The sequence below is a fragment of the Chaetodon trifascialis genome, chromosome 15 (assembly GCF_039877785.1).
Source record: "Chaetodon trifascialis isolate fChaTrf1 chromosome 15, fChaTrf1.hap1, whole genome shotgun sequence".
In the NCBI taxonomy this organism is placed as follows: Eukaryota; Metazoa; Chordata; class Actinopteri; order Chaetodontiformes; family Chaetodontidae; genus Chaetodon; species Chaetodon trifascialis.
The window spans coordinates 5,813,099-5,826,342 of record NC_092070.1 but is presented as its reverse complement, the minus strand read 5'-3'; the positions used below and the strand labels follow the sequence as shown (position 1 = coordinate 5,826,342).

General features: G+C 39.1%; 3 protein-coding genes across 3 annotated transcripts in view; 1 reads left to right on the top strand and 2 right to left on the bottom strand.

Moving 5' to 3' along the window:
- The window catches only part of LOC139343486 (SWI/SNF-related matrix-associated actin-dependent regulator of chromatin subfamily E member 1-like), a 366,467-nt gene that overhangs the window by 332,588 nt on the left and 20,635 nt on the right, over positions 1 to 13,244 (bottom strand). The window lies entirely within an intron of this gene.
- Positions 763 to 5,289, bottom strand: LOC139343137 (ornithine decarboxylase-like). Its single transcript, XM_070980612.1, has 9 exons — positions 5,268 to 5,289; positions 4,779 to 4,900; positions 4,468 to 4,641; positions 4,202 to 4,374; positions 3,892 to 4,108; positions 2,568 to 2,651; positions 1,950 to 2,112; positions 1,467 to 1,588; positions 763 to 1,056 (listed from the first exon to the last, which is right to left on the bottom strand). The coding sequence occupies exons 1-9, from the start codon at positions 5,287 to 5,289 to the stop codon at positions 799 to 801; spliced, it is 1,335 nt and encodes a 444-aa protein (XP_070836713.1). The 3' UTR covers positions 763 to 798.
- The window catches only part of LOC139343488 (synaptic vesicular amine transporter-like), a 32,765-nt gene continuing 27,620 nt past the window's right edge, over positions 8,100 to 13,244 (top strand). Inside the window, exons 1-2 of the mRNA XM_070981181.1 lie at positions 8,100 to 8,164; positions 9,813 to 9,914. Coding sequence (XP_070837282.1) covers positions 8,161 to 8,164; positions 9,813 to 9,914 — 106 coding nt within the window. The 5' untranslated portion in view covers positions 8,100 to 8,160. The remainder of the gene's footprint in view (positions 8,165 to 9,812; positions 9,915 to 13,244) is intronic.

Here is a 13,244-nt window from a genome sequence, read left to right as displayed (position 1 = left end):
GAGAAGAAAACCTCCTCACAGGACACCAGGGTTTGACTCCCCTGTGAAGCCAAAAAGTAATCTGAATTCATGCCAGTCATGGCATGGATTTTGCTCAGATGAGAAACGGGCGGACTCAAGCAATAAATGCAATGAAAAATAACAGTAGCTTGTTAATATTTTTTCTTCAGGGTCATCGATATTTACAGTATTAAACTGTATTTATAAAGAACAGTACATTCCTGTACAAAATGTCCTGTATTTTTGCAGCAATTTGTTACAGTGTAGTTAGATCATAAACTGTATTTTATTGTTCCGGTACTTGCACTCTGTGCAGTGACAATTATGTTGAATGTAATCCAATAGTTTCCTTGGTGGAGGTAAAGGTAGTACACACACTCACACACTCACTGACAAATCTACATGAAGGAAGACGTGTACATTTCATAATTTTCACAATCACAGGTAATTGTACTTTTTTACAGTTCACCATGTTCAAAACAAATCTAACTTTACACTGATTTTACCAGTAACCCTAAAATGACAGGACCATTTGATAACATTAAAATATTGGTAGCAACAATTCAGCAGCACCCTGACACTGACTTCCCAAATCTATGTTCATGCTGTATACCCCATAGCTATGAATGACTTCAGACAAGTGCAATTTTCATTTAAGAGGAAAATTTTTTGATGGTGGATTGAAATTAATTTACATGACAAAATATTTGCAGTAGATGCCAATAGAAACAGACCAACCAGTGACAGATGTTAAATGCCTATGTTTGTGCTTCAAGTCAATATTGTGCTAAGAGATCATTAATAGATAATGTTGTAGATGCTGGAAAGGTTTAAGGCATGACACGTCTCAGCTGTCACCACAGGGTAAATGTGTGCTTTTTCAAAGCCATTGAAGTCAGAGGATATGCTAACAGAGTAAGCACCCATGTTGTTGATGAGAAGCCAGTCCCCAACGTACAACTCAGGAATCCAGCAGTTGTCTGTTACTTTGTCAGAGCTGTCGCAGGTTGGACCCCAGATAGTAGAACGGTATCTCTGCTCGCTGCTCTCAACGGCCTGCGTAGAGCACAAACAGTGAAATATAAAATCCACATCACACTGGTGCTCATGTTCTCCTACAATCTATGTTTAAATCTCATTTTACAATTTCATCAGGCCAAATGGTAAGTTACAGTCTGCTGTTCCACATTTCATTCAAAGCAAGCAATTTCTGATTACTGAACATGAGAATGATATTGAGTTGGGTCATTGCATTTGTTTTAGAGCCAAGTATCTCAATCAATAAGCTTATGGAAATCTCTGTCTGAATTCCATGCTTTCTGTCACAAACTTGCCATTTATCCATATCTTATCTATGGATTATGTGTAATAACCACAATCTTTGTCTAATTTTAGTTATTCAGTATAATGCACAGATGTATTTGTAAGCCAGAATTTGAAATCATTGGATTTGGGTTGATATTTACCCTGTGGAGGTATGGTTCGACCTCATTGTGGCCAGTGTCATTGATAAGGCAACTCAGGGAGCCATACACTCCATCATTAAGGTAGTACATCATCATTCTGTTGTGGCTGTTTTCCTCATCATCTGGAAAAAAAATAATGGCCAATAATGAAAGTGATTAAAATAGCAACTAAAAAAATGGAAATGTTTTTAAAAAGATGTTGAAAGTAATAGGAAAATTATAATGAAATTAATCTATGGTCCCCACCACATGCAACTAGGTATCTGGCACTCTAGTCAAAGTGACCAATCTCAACCCTGCAATTTAGTTGATAGTTGCTTCAGTGCTAGTTGTCAACCCACAACCTCTAGTATTTAAATTAAAGACAACTTTAAATACAGCCACATATTGTAAACTTGTGACATCTAGTTTGTGTATGATACTGAATATTGTGTATGATACAGGCACCATTCACGTTCTTCAACAGACATATCTATACATTACTGCTGTGCTCATCCATATCTTCTATGACAACCCGCTTGGCAATGACGTTCGCTGTCAGTGTGAAGGCTGATTCCACGTAGTATCGACCTGGTTCAGCAATAATCTGCACCCCGCTGTCTGGCGGGAACAATTCATCCAGTGCTCCATTAATGACTTCTGAAAACTAGGAAGGCAAAACACAATGAGGTAAAAGCATATTTCACAGGTATTGCACCTTTGCATGTGTTTCTATGACATATGATCCATGTGATTAGAGCACCTGGATGAAGGCCAAATAACAAATTCTGATGTCTCCAACACTGCATAAAATGTTTTCATGCTTGGTAGAGATAGAGAAACTTTGATTATAGATAAATCATACAATGATAACAGGGAATTGAACATAGGTACATTTTCAAAAATGTCTTCACATATTTACACTTGGAAATGGTTGTATTGTATGTACACACAGATGGATCTGCCTGTCTAAAGGTTCTTTAGTAGTTTGAATGGTCCTTGAGGAAATCAAGACAGTTCTATAAATATTTGTAGTAGTTATTTGTATAATATATATATATACATACAATTTGGAATATAACAATGAATAAGCACTAACACTGTTCATTTTCTTTATTTTACCTCTTCAAATTTCACTTGAAAGTCCTCTCTCCCAGGGAACCCTCCACCAATATCCAAGAGACTCATCTGGACGCCATACAATTTCTGAAAAAAATACCAGTAACACTTACAAATTATAACAGATTCATAAGTTGGGACTTGGGTGGTTGGTTGGTTGGTTGTTAGTGATGACCATGGGATCCAGGTATTTGAATCATACTGGTATTATCTAAAAGCAGACAGTGTTTATAGTCAGTCTGTGGAGTTGTAAAATCAAATGGTAAGCAGATTTAGGACTGAAGCAATACCTGAGCCCAGAACTGAGGCAGCCACAAGTGGGAGTGAAGGAAGAAGAAGAAGAAGAAGAATTTCCTTTATTCGTCACATTTTTTATACACAACATGCAGTTGAGGAGGAAACTGTACACGCCATGCATATGTGAAATTCCATCCCGCTATTTGACCCATCCATGGTCAGTCCTTCCTCCACGGCAGACCAGGAGCAGTGGGCTCCTGTCGACCAGCGCCCGGGGACCAGTTCCTTTTCGTCACCATTGGTCAGGTGGTGATCTTCTTGCATGTTTTTAGTGGGGGTATTTTTATGTAGGATACCCCAGGTGAACACGGGGAGAACATGCAAACTCCACACAGAAAGGCCCCTTATTTTCCTCAAGCAGCAGGCACCAAAGGCATGGTGGAGGACACGCCACCAGCGCCCACAGCAAGATTCGAACCGGGGACCTTCTAGCTGTGAGGCAACAGTGTTACCACCGAGCCACCATGAAACTGACAAAAAAGACAATTCAAATTGTTGCCAATATCAATATGAGTACTTATTGGCAGCAGGGAGACTGAGGGTTGGCTTTGCCAAATTACAGTATATCCTATATATTATTGGCTGGCCAGTATTCATATGCTGGTGTTTTGGGTCCAGGTGGTGGATGCCTGATAAACTGACCCAATACAATAAGTATCTAAAAGCATCTGTTTTACATGAGACAATTTATCTAGCGCCTCCCTCAGATCATATTAAGGAGCAATGGGAAGAGGAACTGAACTCACAAATATCATAAAGGCACTGGCACTTAGCAACTACTGAAGTTCATTCCTTACCAATAGGCATCTGACCACAAGCAAATTGCCAAAACTCACACAAACACACACATTTACACCCAAAGCAGCTCCACTGGAGCATCTTTTGCGTTTCTCACACAAATTCAAGTTCAGAGATGTAGTATTTACATCACAGCTGCAAATCATCACAACAAGCTTGATCAATGACTATGCCTCTAAACATGTAAATTTAATGCATTTTTAATTGTTCTATTGTTATGACAATGACTTACCGCGATGTCAAAGACATGTCGGGCATCTGCTATGGCATGCTTGAATGCCAAACGTCCAGTGCACCCACTACCAACATGAAAGCTGACCCCAATGACCTCTAAGCCCAGCTCTCCAGCACGTTCAAGCAGCTTACCGACTGCCACCAGTTTGGCTCCAAACTTTGAACTGAGTCTCACCAGGGATTTTGAATCATCCACTGTGATGCGGAGAACCAGTCTGGAACATGATTCAAAAGACTTGCATGACTCAATACTCAGAGAAGAATTTGCACTCAACATAGAACAAAAATGTGAGCAGTTGTTCACTTACTTGGCTTTGGCATGACAAAGAGCAATTTTTAGGAGTTCATCTTCACTATCAAAAGTCATCATATCTACTCCATGAGCACAGGCATATCGGATGTGCGACGGTGGTTTGGTTGGATGTGCGTAAATTATTTTATCAGGTGTCACTCCTAGAGACAGGGCCAGCCTAATTTCACACTGTGTTGAAAATGTTTCAAATGAGACTGAGACAGAAAACATTTCTCCATGATAAATACTGTGGGGGGAAAAAAAAGAAAAGAGACACAGTACCTTGCTAGCACAGTCAAAACCTGTGTCCAGGGCACTCAGCATCCTCAAAACTGCTGGTGTGCTGTTGCACTTCACTGCATAGAAGGGTTTGACTCGAGGTAAATTGGTCAGCCACCTGATGTGCCTCTTAAACATACTGTCTAGATCTACCACATAGAATGGCTCTTCACTCTCCTGAATGAATAAAGCAAAGATAACATTTTACTTTGAAAAGGCACATTTCAAGAAACTCAGCTATTTTGTAATAATTTCCCCCAAGTATAGATTCATAGCTAGGAAAACTTCAGTGCCATGATGTCTCTGACACTCACCTGTGAACCTAGCTCTTTTATTTTATCGTCAATGAAATCATTGATGGTCCTTCCGTTGTCCAAAATATCAATGTCACATTTGTCAGGGGACAAAGCATGCATGACTGATCCATCTGTAGAAACTGATGTTGCATGGGACAACAAACAGTAAAAGACATCAGCATAAACTTACTGTAACAATAACTGACAGCCTATGCTTCTAATAATAATAAACTTTATTTGTATAGCACCTTCCATGCAAGAATGTTAGCTCTAAGTGCTTTGCAACAGAGACAACATATAAAAATGCATATACAGCAAATATTACAAATATACAGCTGGATCTCAAGACCAGCTTTGTCTATCTCTGTTTATAGCTTTTGTCTAAATTATGTCACTGTGGCCAGGAACAAAAGAAAAGCACATGTAGTGATAGCATTCATAGGCACATTTACCTCACATAGTACATTACATTAAACACCACCAAGAGAAGTTTTTTACTTGTCTTACCGCAGCCTGTATGCTTCTCCATGTTCGGTATCCCTGAAAATGTCAAATATTTTCAAATGAGTGGAAGCATTATAACAGCCTTCCTATGAAACAGAACTGGAAGTAAGATAGATAGTAAGTACAAAGTGAACTATGAGTGCACCAGTGCACTTTCCCCACCTACTGTATTTAAACAAACAATACCTAATTTCTTGCTTGATTACACACTGCTCCATTATATTCTGTCAACTATGCATGTGTGTTTGTGCTCATATATACATACTGTGTACATATATTGGGAGCAGCCCTCACACTGCTAAATACCCCATGAGCCTATATTCTATATCAGCTTTTTCCAGCTCCTCATCAAAACTATATGATGCTTATACTGAGTGAAATATTTGAATGGTTGGTGAGTGCAGTTTCATGGGTTTAACTGCTATTTAACAATATTATTAAATAACACTTTTGCAGTATAGCAGTATTGTTTTCTGTCAAAACGAGGCAGTCGCTCTCTCTTTCCACCATTCACATTTTAACCTCACTGAGTATCATTCAATAATTAATAGTGTAGGCATAGCTTTGAACAGTGCAGTTGATACAGCATAAGAGTAAACGACCACGGATCGAGTCACAAAGAATACTAGCTATCAAATATTGATTGAGTGCAAACATTCAGATGATATTTTTTAGTTGACATAGTCAAACCAATGTGGATTTATCCTTTCTGGTATCTGCAAATTAAACAGGACCTCTGGTCATCATGGCATGAACAGTACAATTTGTTCAGATGAGAGCAGAATGTAAATAAGCATTACAAAGTGCCAGCTACAGACATATTGTCTGTCATGCTGTTGCATTGACTGAATGAGATATGTGTAATCATTATAGAATGACGCCCATGAATACATGGACGGGTGCACTCTGATGAGTCTCAAGGAGACCGTGGTCATTGAATGTTTGGCTGGTAAATGCCACTGTTGTGTAAACCAGTACAGATATATTTCTGGACATAATTGCAGAGGGTTCCCCTGCAGTTCAAGGTATCGACTTTAGTGTGGAAAATGGATCACAAGGCCAGTCTTCATGCTCTGAAGTGCATCGGCCTGCCAACTGTCAAGAAGAAATGAAAGCGAACCTAAAATCATGAAGCCACAAGTGCAACTGAAGCCACTTGGCTCCACATTTAACACACGCAGAAACAAGTGCCAGTAGATCACTATTAGTGCTGCCAAAGGAATCAAATGTGGAACGTATTACAATTTGTTGAAACTAAATTGTTCCAACGAATATACTGTTACATTCCCGACTCTGACTGTTTTACATGTTTCATCCTCTTTGTTTGAAACACTGAACAGCTCTTTTCATTAAAAAAACATTTGATATTTATTTTCATGTTTTGATGTTTGATGTTTTGTTTTGTTTTTTCTATTTTCTATATTTGATTCTTGAAAAACTGCCCCTGATGCTGTGCCATAAGTGTGCGAGTGTGTGTTAAAAGCTCTTAATGAGCAGGTGGCCTCGCCATCGTATGAATGTGTGTGTCAAAGGGTGAATGCAGACTTATGTCATAAAAGCGCTTTGAGTGGTCTTCAGACTAGAAAAGCGCAGTCCATTTATATATGTCTCAATCACATACAAGTTGGGCATTAACTGAGCTGCTGGGGGCTTTCATTTTGAAGTGAATACCATCAACACATTCAACCACATCAGGGGATACATCCACAATAAAGAAGTTGCTTTGACATGTTGTTGCCCGGATCCTCATGGCAGTTGGACTTACAGTACAACAGTTACAACATGTCTTAGTGTGACTTCCCTAATGGGTCTGCACACAGTGCTTTGTTGAATTTGAATTGTAAACTACATAACTGAAGCACAGATTTGTAGATTTGGTGAAAGCGCACCAAGGCTTACGCTCTTCTATGTATATAATGTATGTATCTACATAAATTGGCCTAAATAAGGTGATGTAAGAAATTGTGAACATCAGAATATTCAAATATTCCATTTTTACCATCAGTGAATTTTCTTAAAAGCTAGTAGCAGATCATTGACCTCAGTCACTTTTCAGTCAGCCAGACACACAGATGGCAGAGTGATGGTGGATGGCAAGGTAGGGAGAAAAAAAGGTCAGAAGTCAGGCGTAACTACAGAAACTGTTAAAATAAGCTAGAATGCATGCTGGCACATGCTCATATATCTAGGCATTTTCAGGACAACAGGCCGTTTGAGCAGAATATGTGAGTAACTCAAATTACACCAGGATGGGGTAATGCAGAATAGTTTGACTTTGATTGACACTTTAGTGTTCAGAGCAGAGGGTTTTCTCATTTTGCTATATTTCATTTACATCTTGTCAAATGCTATCAATCAGATTTTGAAGCCTATGTGCACACACTTATGTGCACCCATTGCAAACTTGAAACCACAGACCCCCACCCCTGACATAACAAATCCCAATTAATCGCCTGATTACCATTCGTTCGGTGTTCAAGGTCAGCTGACAGGGGATCTGCTCGCACCTGAATAGATGACAAGCATAAATGTCCACATCATCAAGAGCAAGTGGTTGTGGCCTGTCTCCTGAAGAACTTACAAACAGCCGGTGCAACCAGGTCTGCACTGTGCTAAGATTTTAGAATTCATGGCAAATTAGTTCTTGGTGCAGTGGATGAACTTAGACGTCCATCTGAAGTCTTGTGCATTTTCTAAGCCTTAGTCAGTCTGTGAAATCCCTCCCAGCTGTCTGAAGGTCACGCTGTAATGTCATTGTTATTTTGTCACACCTGTGCAACAGGATAAGGTGTAGCCCTAGGTAAATCTTCCTGTTTTTCCATGTTTGATGGAGAAACTGCTCACGGTCAAAACCAGGCTACACCTTGCAAGCAGTGACGCTGTAGCAACTGAAAATATGGGTACGTTTGAGCTACGAGACTTTCTTCTATTATTGAGATTGCTATTTGCAAAAGTGCATACATAGAGATTACACAAGTCTAAAAATGTCTTGATGGGACTGATGTGACATATATATTTTGTGCTGTACATTTGCCCTTGTACATATTCATGTGTAGATTTGACTGTTTAAATCTCAAGATATATAATTACAAATGTCTAGCACTGGTGTTCAAGGAATGGAAGCAATAGGGAAACACTTTTTTTTTTTTTTTTTAAATGACTGCATATTTACAGAAAATATACAAGATCTAAATTAAATAAACAAAATGCTGCTAAAAAACAAGGCTTTGACCAGAGGTTTTCAAAATCTGACACTGTTCTAAATTACTCTGATACATAAAGAAACTTTAAAAAAAGTGATGATTCTCAGGCAAGTTCTGGAGATACAAGGCAGGTCTTTTTCATTTTCTGTGATGGACAGTCATTCACAATAGACACAGGAGATAATGATATTGTTTGGAAATGTGAGCTATGACACTAAAAAGCAGAATGAGTGTCCACTCAAATCAACCTCACCAAATACATACTGCTTAAAAAAATTAAGGGAACACTTAAATCACACATCAGATCATGATGAATGAATTATTCATGTTGAAAATCTTTACTGATGCACATTGAATCAGAAATCAGAAATACTAAAATAGTTTATAATTGTGATATAATCGAAAATTATATCAAAATTAGAATTCTATTATTATAAATTATATCTAAATTATATCACGTTAATCTAAATTGTGTATAATCTGTTGAAAACAAATTAACGGTCAATGGAAACCAAAATCATCAACACACTGAGGGCTGGATTCAAGATTCACAGCGAAAATCAAAGTAAAAAATTAAAATCACAGGCTGAACTTATCCCTCAAAATGTGACTCACTAGTAGTTATGGTTCCCACGTGCCTGTCTTCATTCCCAACAAAGTCTGGGCAGTGAGTCGACAGATGGTGTCCTGGGGGACCTCCTCCCAGACCTGGATCAGGGCACCAGTGAGCCCCTGGACAGTCTGTGGTGGTACTTGGCGGTGTCAGATGCACCAATACAGAACTCAAAACTTATCCTTCTGAAAGGATAAGGAGAGAGCAATTGTCTGTGGCCACCACATGCATAACCATTCCCTATCAGGGGATTGTATTGCTTTTGCCTCTCCATTGCACCTGTTGTCATGTCCACTTGCACCAAAGCAGGTGTGATTGTTCCTAAATGGACAGATTGATATCGCTAAACTTTAACTGACTTGGCGTTATACTGTGATGATTAAGTGCTCCCTTTCTTTTTTTAGCAGTATTTGCCTCACATCTCTCCCTCCGCACACCCACTCAAACTCTCTCACCTCTCAGTTTGAAAACCTCTGGGTGAGAACAAGCGAATCACACCCCTAATGACAAAATGGCTAAGAAAATTAGCGTTGGCATAAGAAAGTCATGGCACAGACCAATTTTACTTTTTTGATACTAAAATGGGATGGCCATATGGCACTATGATAATCTCAAAAGCCTGCACTCCGATAATTTAATAACGACTCTTTCCAGTTGAGCAATCTCCAACAATGAATTGGACCAACTTTGAATACAAGGGCAATTACCATACATGTCTGCTGTGTAACCTAGACTTACTAACCTGGCTGAGACGGGACGCCCAGCTGAAGAAGATGGTCGTGGTTATTGTGTTTATCGCCTTGTTCCTGGATCATATGCTGCTGTCAGTGGTTGGTAGGTTCAGACATACACTTTACTTGTCCAACATTTCACTTCAGCATTTAACCAACCAGTGGATGAACATGGCTAGGTACACCAACTTAAGCACAGTACAATTTTTAAAGCTACAGGTAGTATTTCCATTTCATCCTTCTCTGCTACACATATTATATTTCCACATGTATCTGTACAGCTGAAGGTGCATGTTAAAATGTTACATACAAACATATGATGAGCTAATTAAATACTGTAAATAAAATGAAAAAATAAATTACCCAACTACATAAACTAGCTCCATCTCAAATAACAAACAACAGTTTTTAAAAGTAAAATGTTTCTTACAAATTAACACATCAATGATCACAATATATAATAGAGAACAGTATAACACTAACAGGGACCAGTTTTCTCATGAAAACTAGTTTTTTCAACTACAAGGTGTGGTGTGTGAACAGCTTGAAATGCATGTGTCTCACACCCAATATGTGAGACTTGAGAACTCTGATGTTGACTTTACTTGTTTTACTAAGAACTTGTGGTGTAAGATAGCTGTCAAAAAGATGTTTCCATATTTTAATGTTTGTATTTGTAAAGTTAACAATTCGTATGTCATAAAAGCTGTTTTACACAAAATTCTGCTGTCACATACGTAAGTCTGTGAAATTGGGTTTGGGTTACGAGTGTATTTGTGAGTGCAAAGTCTTATGAATACAACTCATTTTTCTACGACTATGAAGTCTTCACTGTGAGTACAAATTCAAGTTTACGGGTACGACTCGAAAAGTGCATAGTCGCTGTTACTGGGTGCTATCATTCATAATTTTCGACCAGAGCATTAACAATCAAGCCAGATTTGGGATGAATTAACATGAACCAGTAACTTTGTGTGAAGTTAACACGGAAAGAGGGAGACGGTTGATAGGGAGAAATAAACCCGGACATGATAAATCGTCCTGCTTATTGCACGATTTACGAGTGAAATTATAAATTTGAGACAATAAGTCACTGGTTCACGTTAACTCATCCCAAATCTGTGCTCTGGTCGAAAATTATGAGGACAGTGCATTTTTTGAGGGGTAACATTATATGTTTTACAGCTGTTTAGTGCTAACTAATTAGCACTGGCCCACTTCTAATCCCAGTAACGATAGCACTAAACTAGCTTCATCGATAAATATCTTTATCTTGCAAGCTAAAGCAATAAGTATGTGAGTTCAAGAAATGTATATTGTATAAAATGGTTCGATTTTATGAAGTAAATAATGGCTATGCACATTATTATTGACGTTACCTGTGCTCTCAAGTTTTGAACTGAGTTCAGAGTGAGATTTTGGCAGCGGCAGTGAGGGGTGGGGTGGGGACAGGGGTCTGTTCTGATATATGACACATAAATTGGTACAAATAAAAATATTTTTTCAAACAGCATTTCTTAGAGCAAGTGTGTGTGTGTGTGTGTGTGTGTGTGTGTGTGTGTGTGTGTGTGTGTGTGTGTGTGTGTGTGTATGTATGTGTGTGAGAGAGAGAGTGTGTGCGTGCGCTGTGTCTGTAACTAGTGATGTACAGATCGATACTGAAATATCGATACCTCCGATACCCATAGGCGGCGCCAAGGTGGGGCTTGCTGGTGTTTCAGCACCCCCTAGTGGTAGCATAGCACCCCCATGAAATCCAATAAAAAATCATTAAACAAAGTATATTTTTATGACATTTTATCTCATGTGCTTTTTTTATCATGTGCTGTCAGGGGTCTCAGCTCTAAACCCAAAGCACAGACTTTTTTTAGATCAGAGGTGCTTATTGACTATGGCACAGAATTATCATCACTGAGGATAACTTAAATGCAGAGTTGCATCAAGCCCGACGTCTTCTCGAAAGAAAATCACAACAGGGATATTCTGTTAACACATCTTTGGAACTTTGAACACTCATGGCACCATACAAGGACGCCTTTAAGGACTTGTACAAACGATGTGAACGATCTTTCTCCTGTCTCTGCCATTTGAAAACCTATCTGAGGAGCAGTAGCAGAGATGCTCGTAGCAGTAACCTTGGACTTTTGGCTATCAATATTCAATTCAATTCAATTCAATTCAATATACCATTAAAAGGGCACGAGCCCTGAACATCGACAAGATCATCAATGCATTCACCCTCAGCCATAACAACCATCGCATAGTCCTCCTGTGATACTGTATGTCAGATGGGAAGTGTTTTTTTAATTTCCCATGGTGATGGATTGCTGTTTTGATCTGCTCTTTGCAAGTATGTTATCTATTGTGTTTGCATTTTGATGTTTTTGTCTCTCATGGCACGATGGTTTTAAACATTATTTGATGAGTACATATGGATGTTTCCACTTTCATGCAGTTCTGATTTGAGATAGTTACCTAATTAGTGTGTCAATAGTAATCGTGTCACACAGACCTGTTTAGGTGTGACACCGGAAGGAGACATTGGGGGAGACGCACGAGAGATTGCACTACAATAAAAAAAACAATGTAATTGAAATCCCATTGTTTCTCGATCTGTGCATAACCTTTGGCTTTTGAATGAAGTGAATGTCAGACAGTGGCATAATAATACAGTTCTGGAATACTTGCAAAACTATATTAACGTTGTGTAGTTACTACTGTTTATGTGTGTGCCTGTGCACATACTGTATTTCTGGGAGCACCCCCAGTCAATGTTGGAGCACACTCATAGCACCTGCAATCAAATTTTTCTGGCGCTGCCCCTACCGATACCAGATCTGTATGCTCTAAAATCGATTCTCAAATCAAAATATCGATACTTTTGATACTTCACTCATTTGAGGTAATGTATATCATTAACAGGAACACAGTGGAAAATAACTAAACTATTGAGATTTTGTTTAAATGACACGCGATTGGTGTGAACTACTTTTTCTTCCGCCTGGGTAAGTGCGTAATGGGGAAGCGCAGCGGCACACTGCTCAGTCAGTCAGTCTCAGGCTGTAGACGCTATGGCTCAGCGGAAGCGCAGTCGTGTGTGGAGTTATTTCAGCTCTACACACAGCCAAGACGCGGTTTGTGATATCTGTGGAAAAACAGTAAGGAGTTGTGGCAACACAACAAACCTTGCGAAACACCTCAGGTTAAACCACAACAGAGAATACGAGGCATTTCTGGTGAGGCGGACAGAGGAGGAGAGCGCAGTGTCAGGTGCTGCTGCCAGGGCATGACAGACGTCCCTGGCAGAGTCCTTCGGTGAGGCAGGCACTATCCAGGTACAGAGGGAGAAAATGTGGAGCTTTAAGCGGCACTAAGCACTGTTGCTGTTGGAGTTGTTCAAATTAATAAATATGGTTATGAAATAAGTAACGAA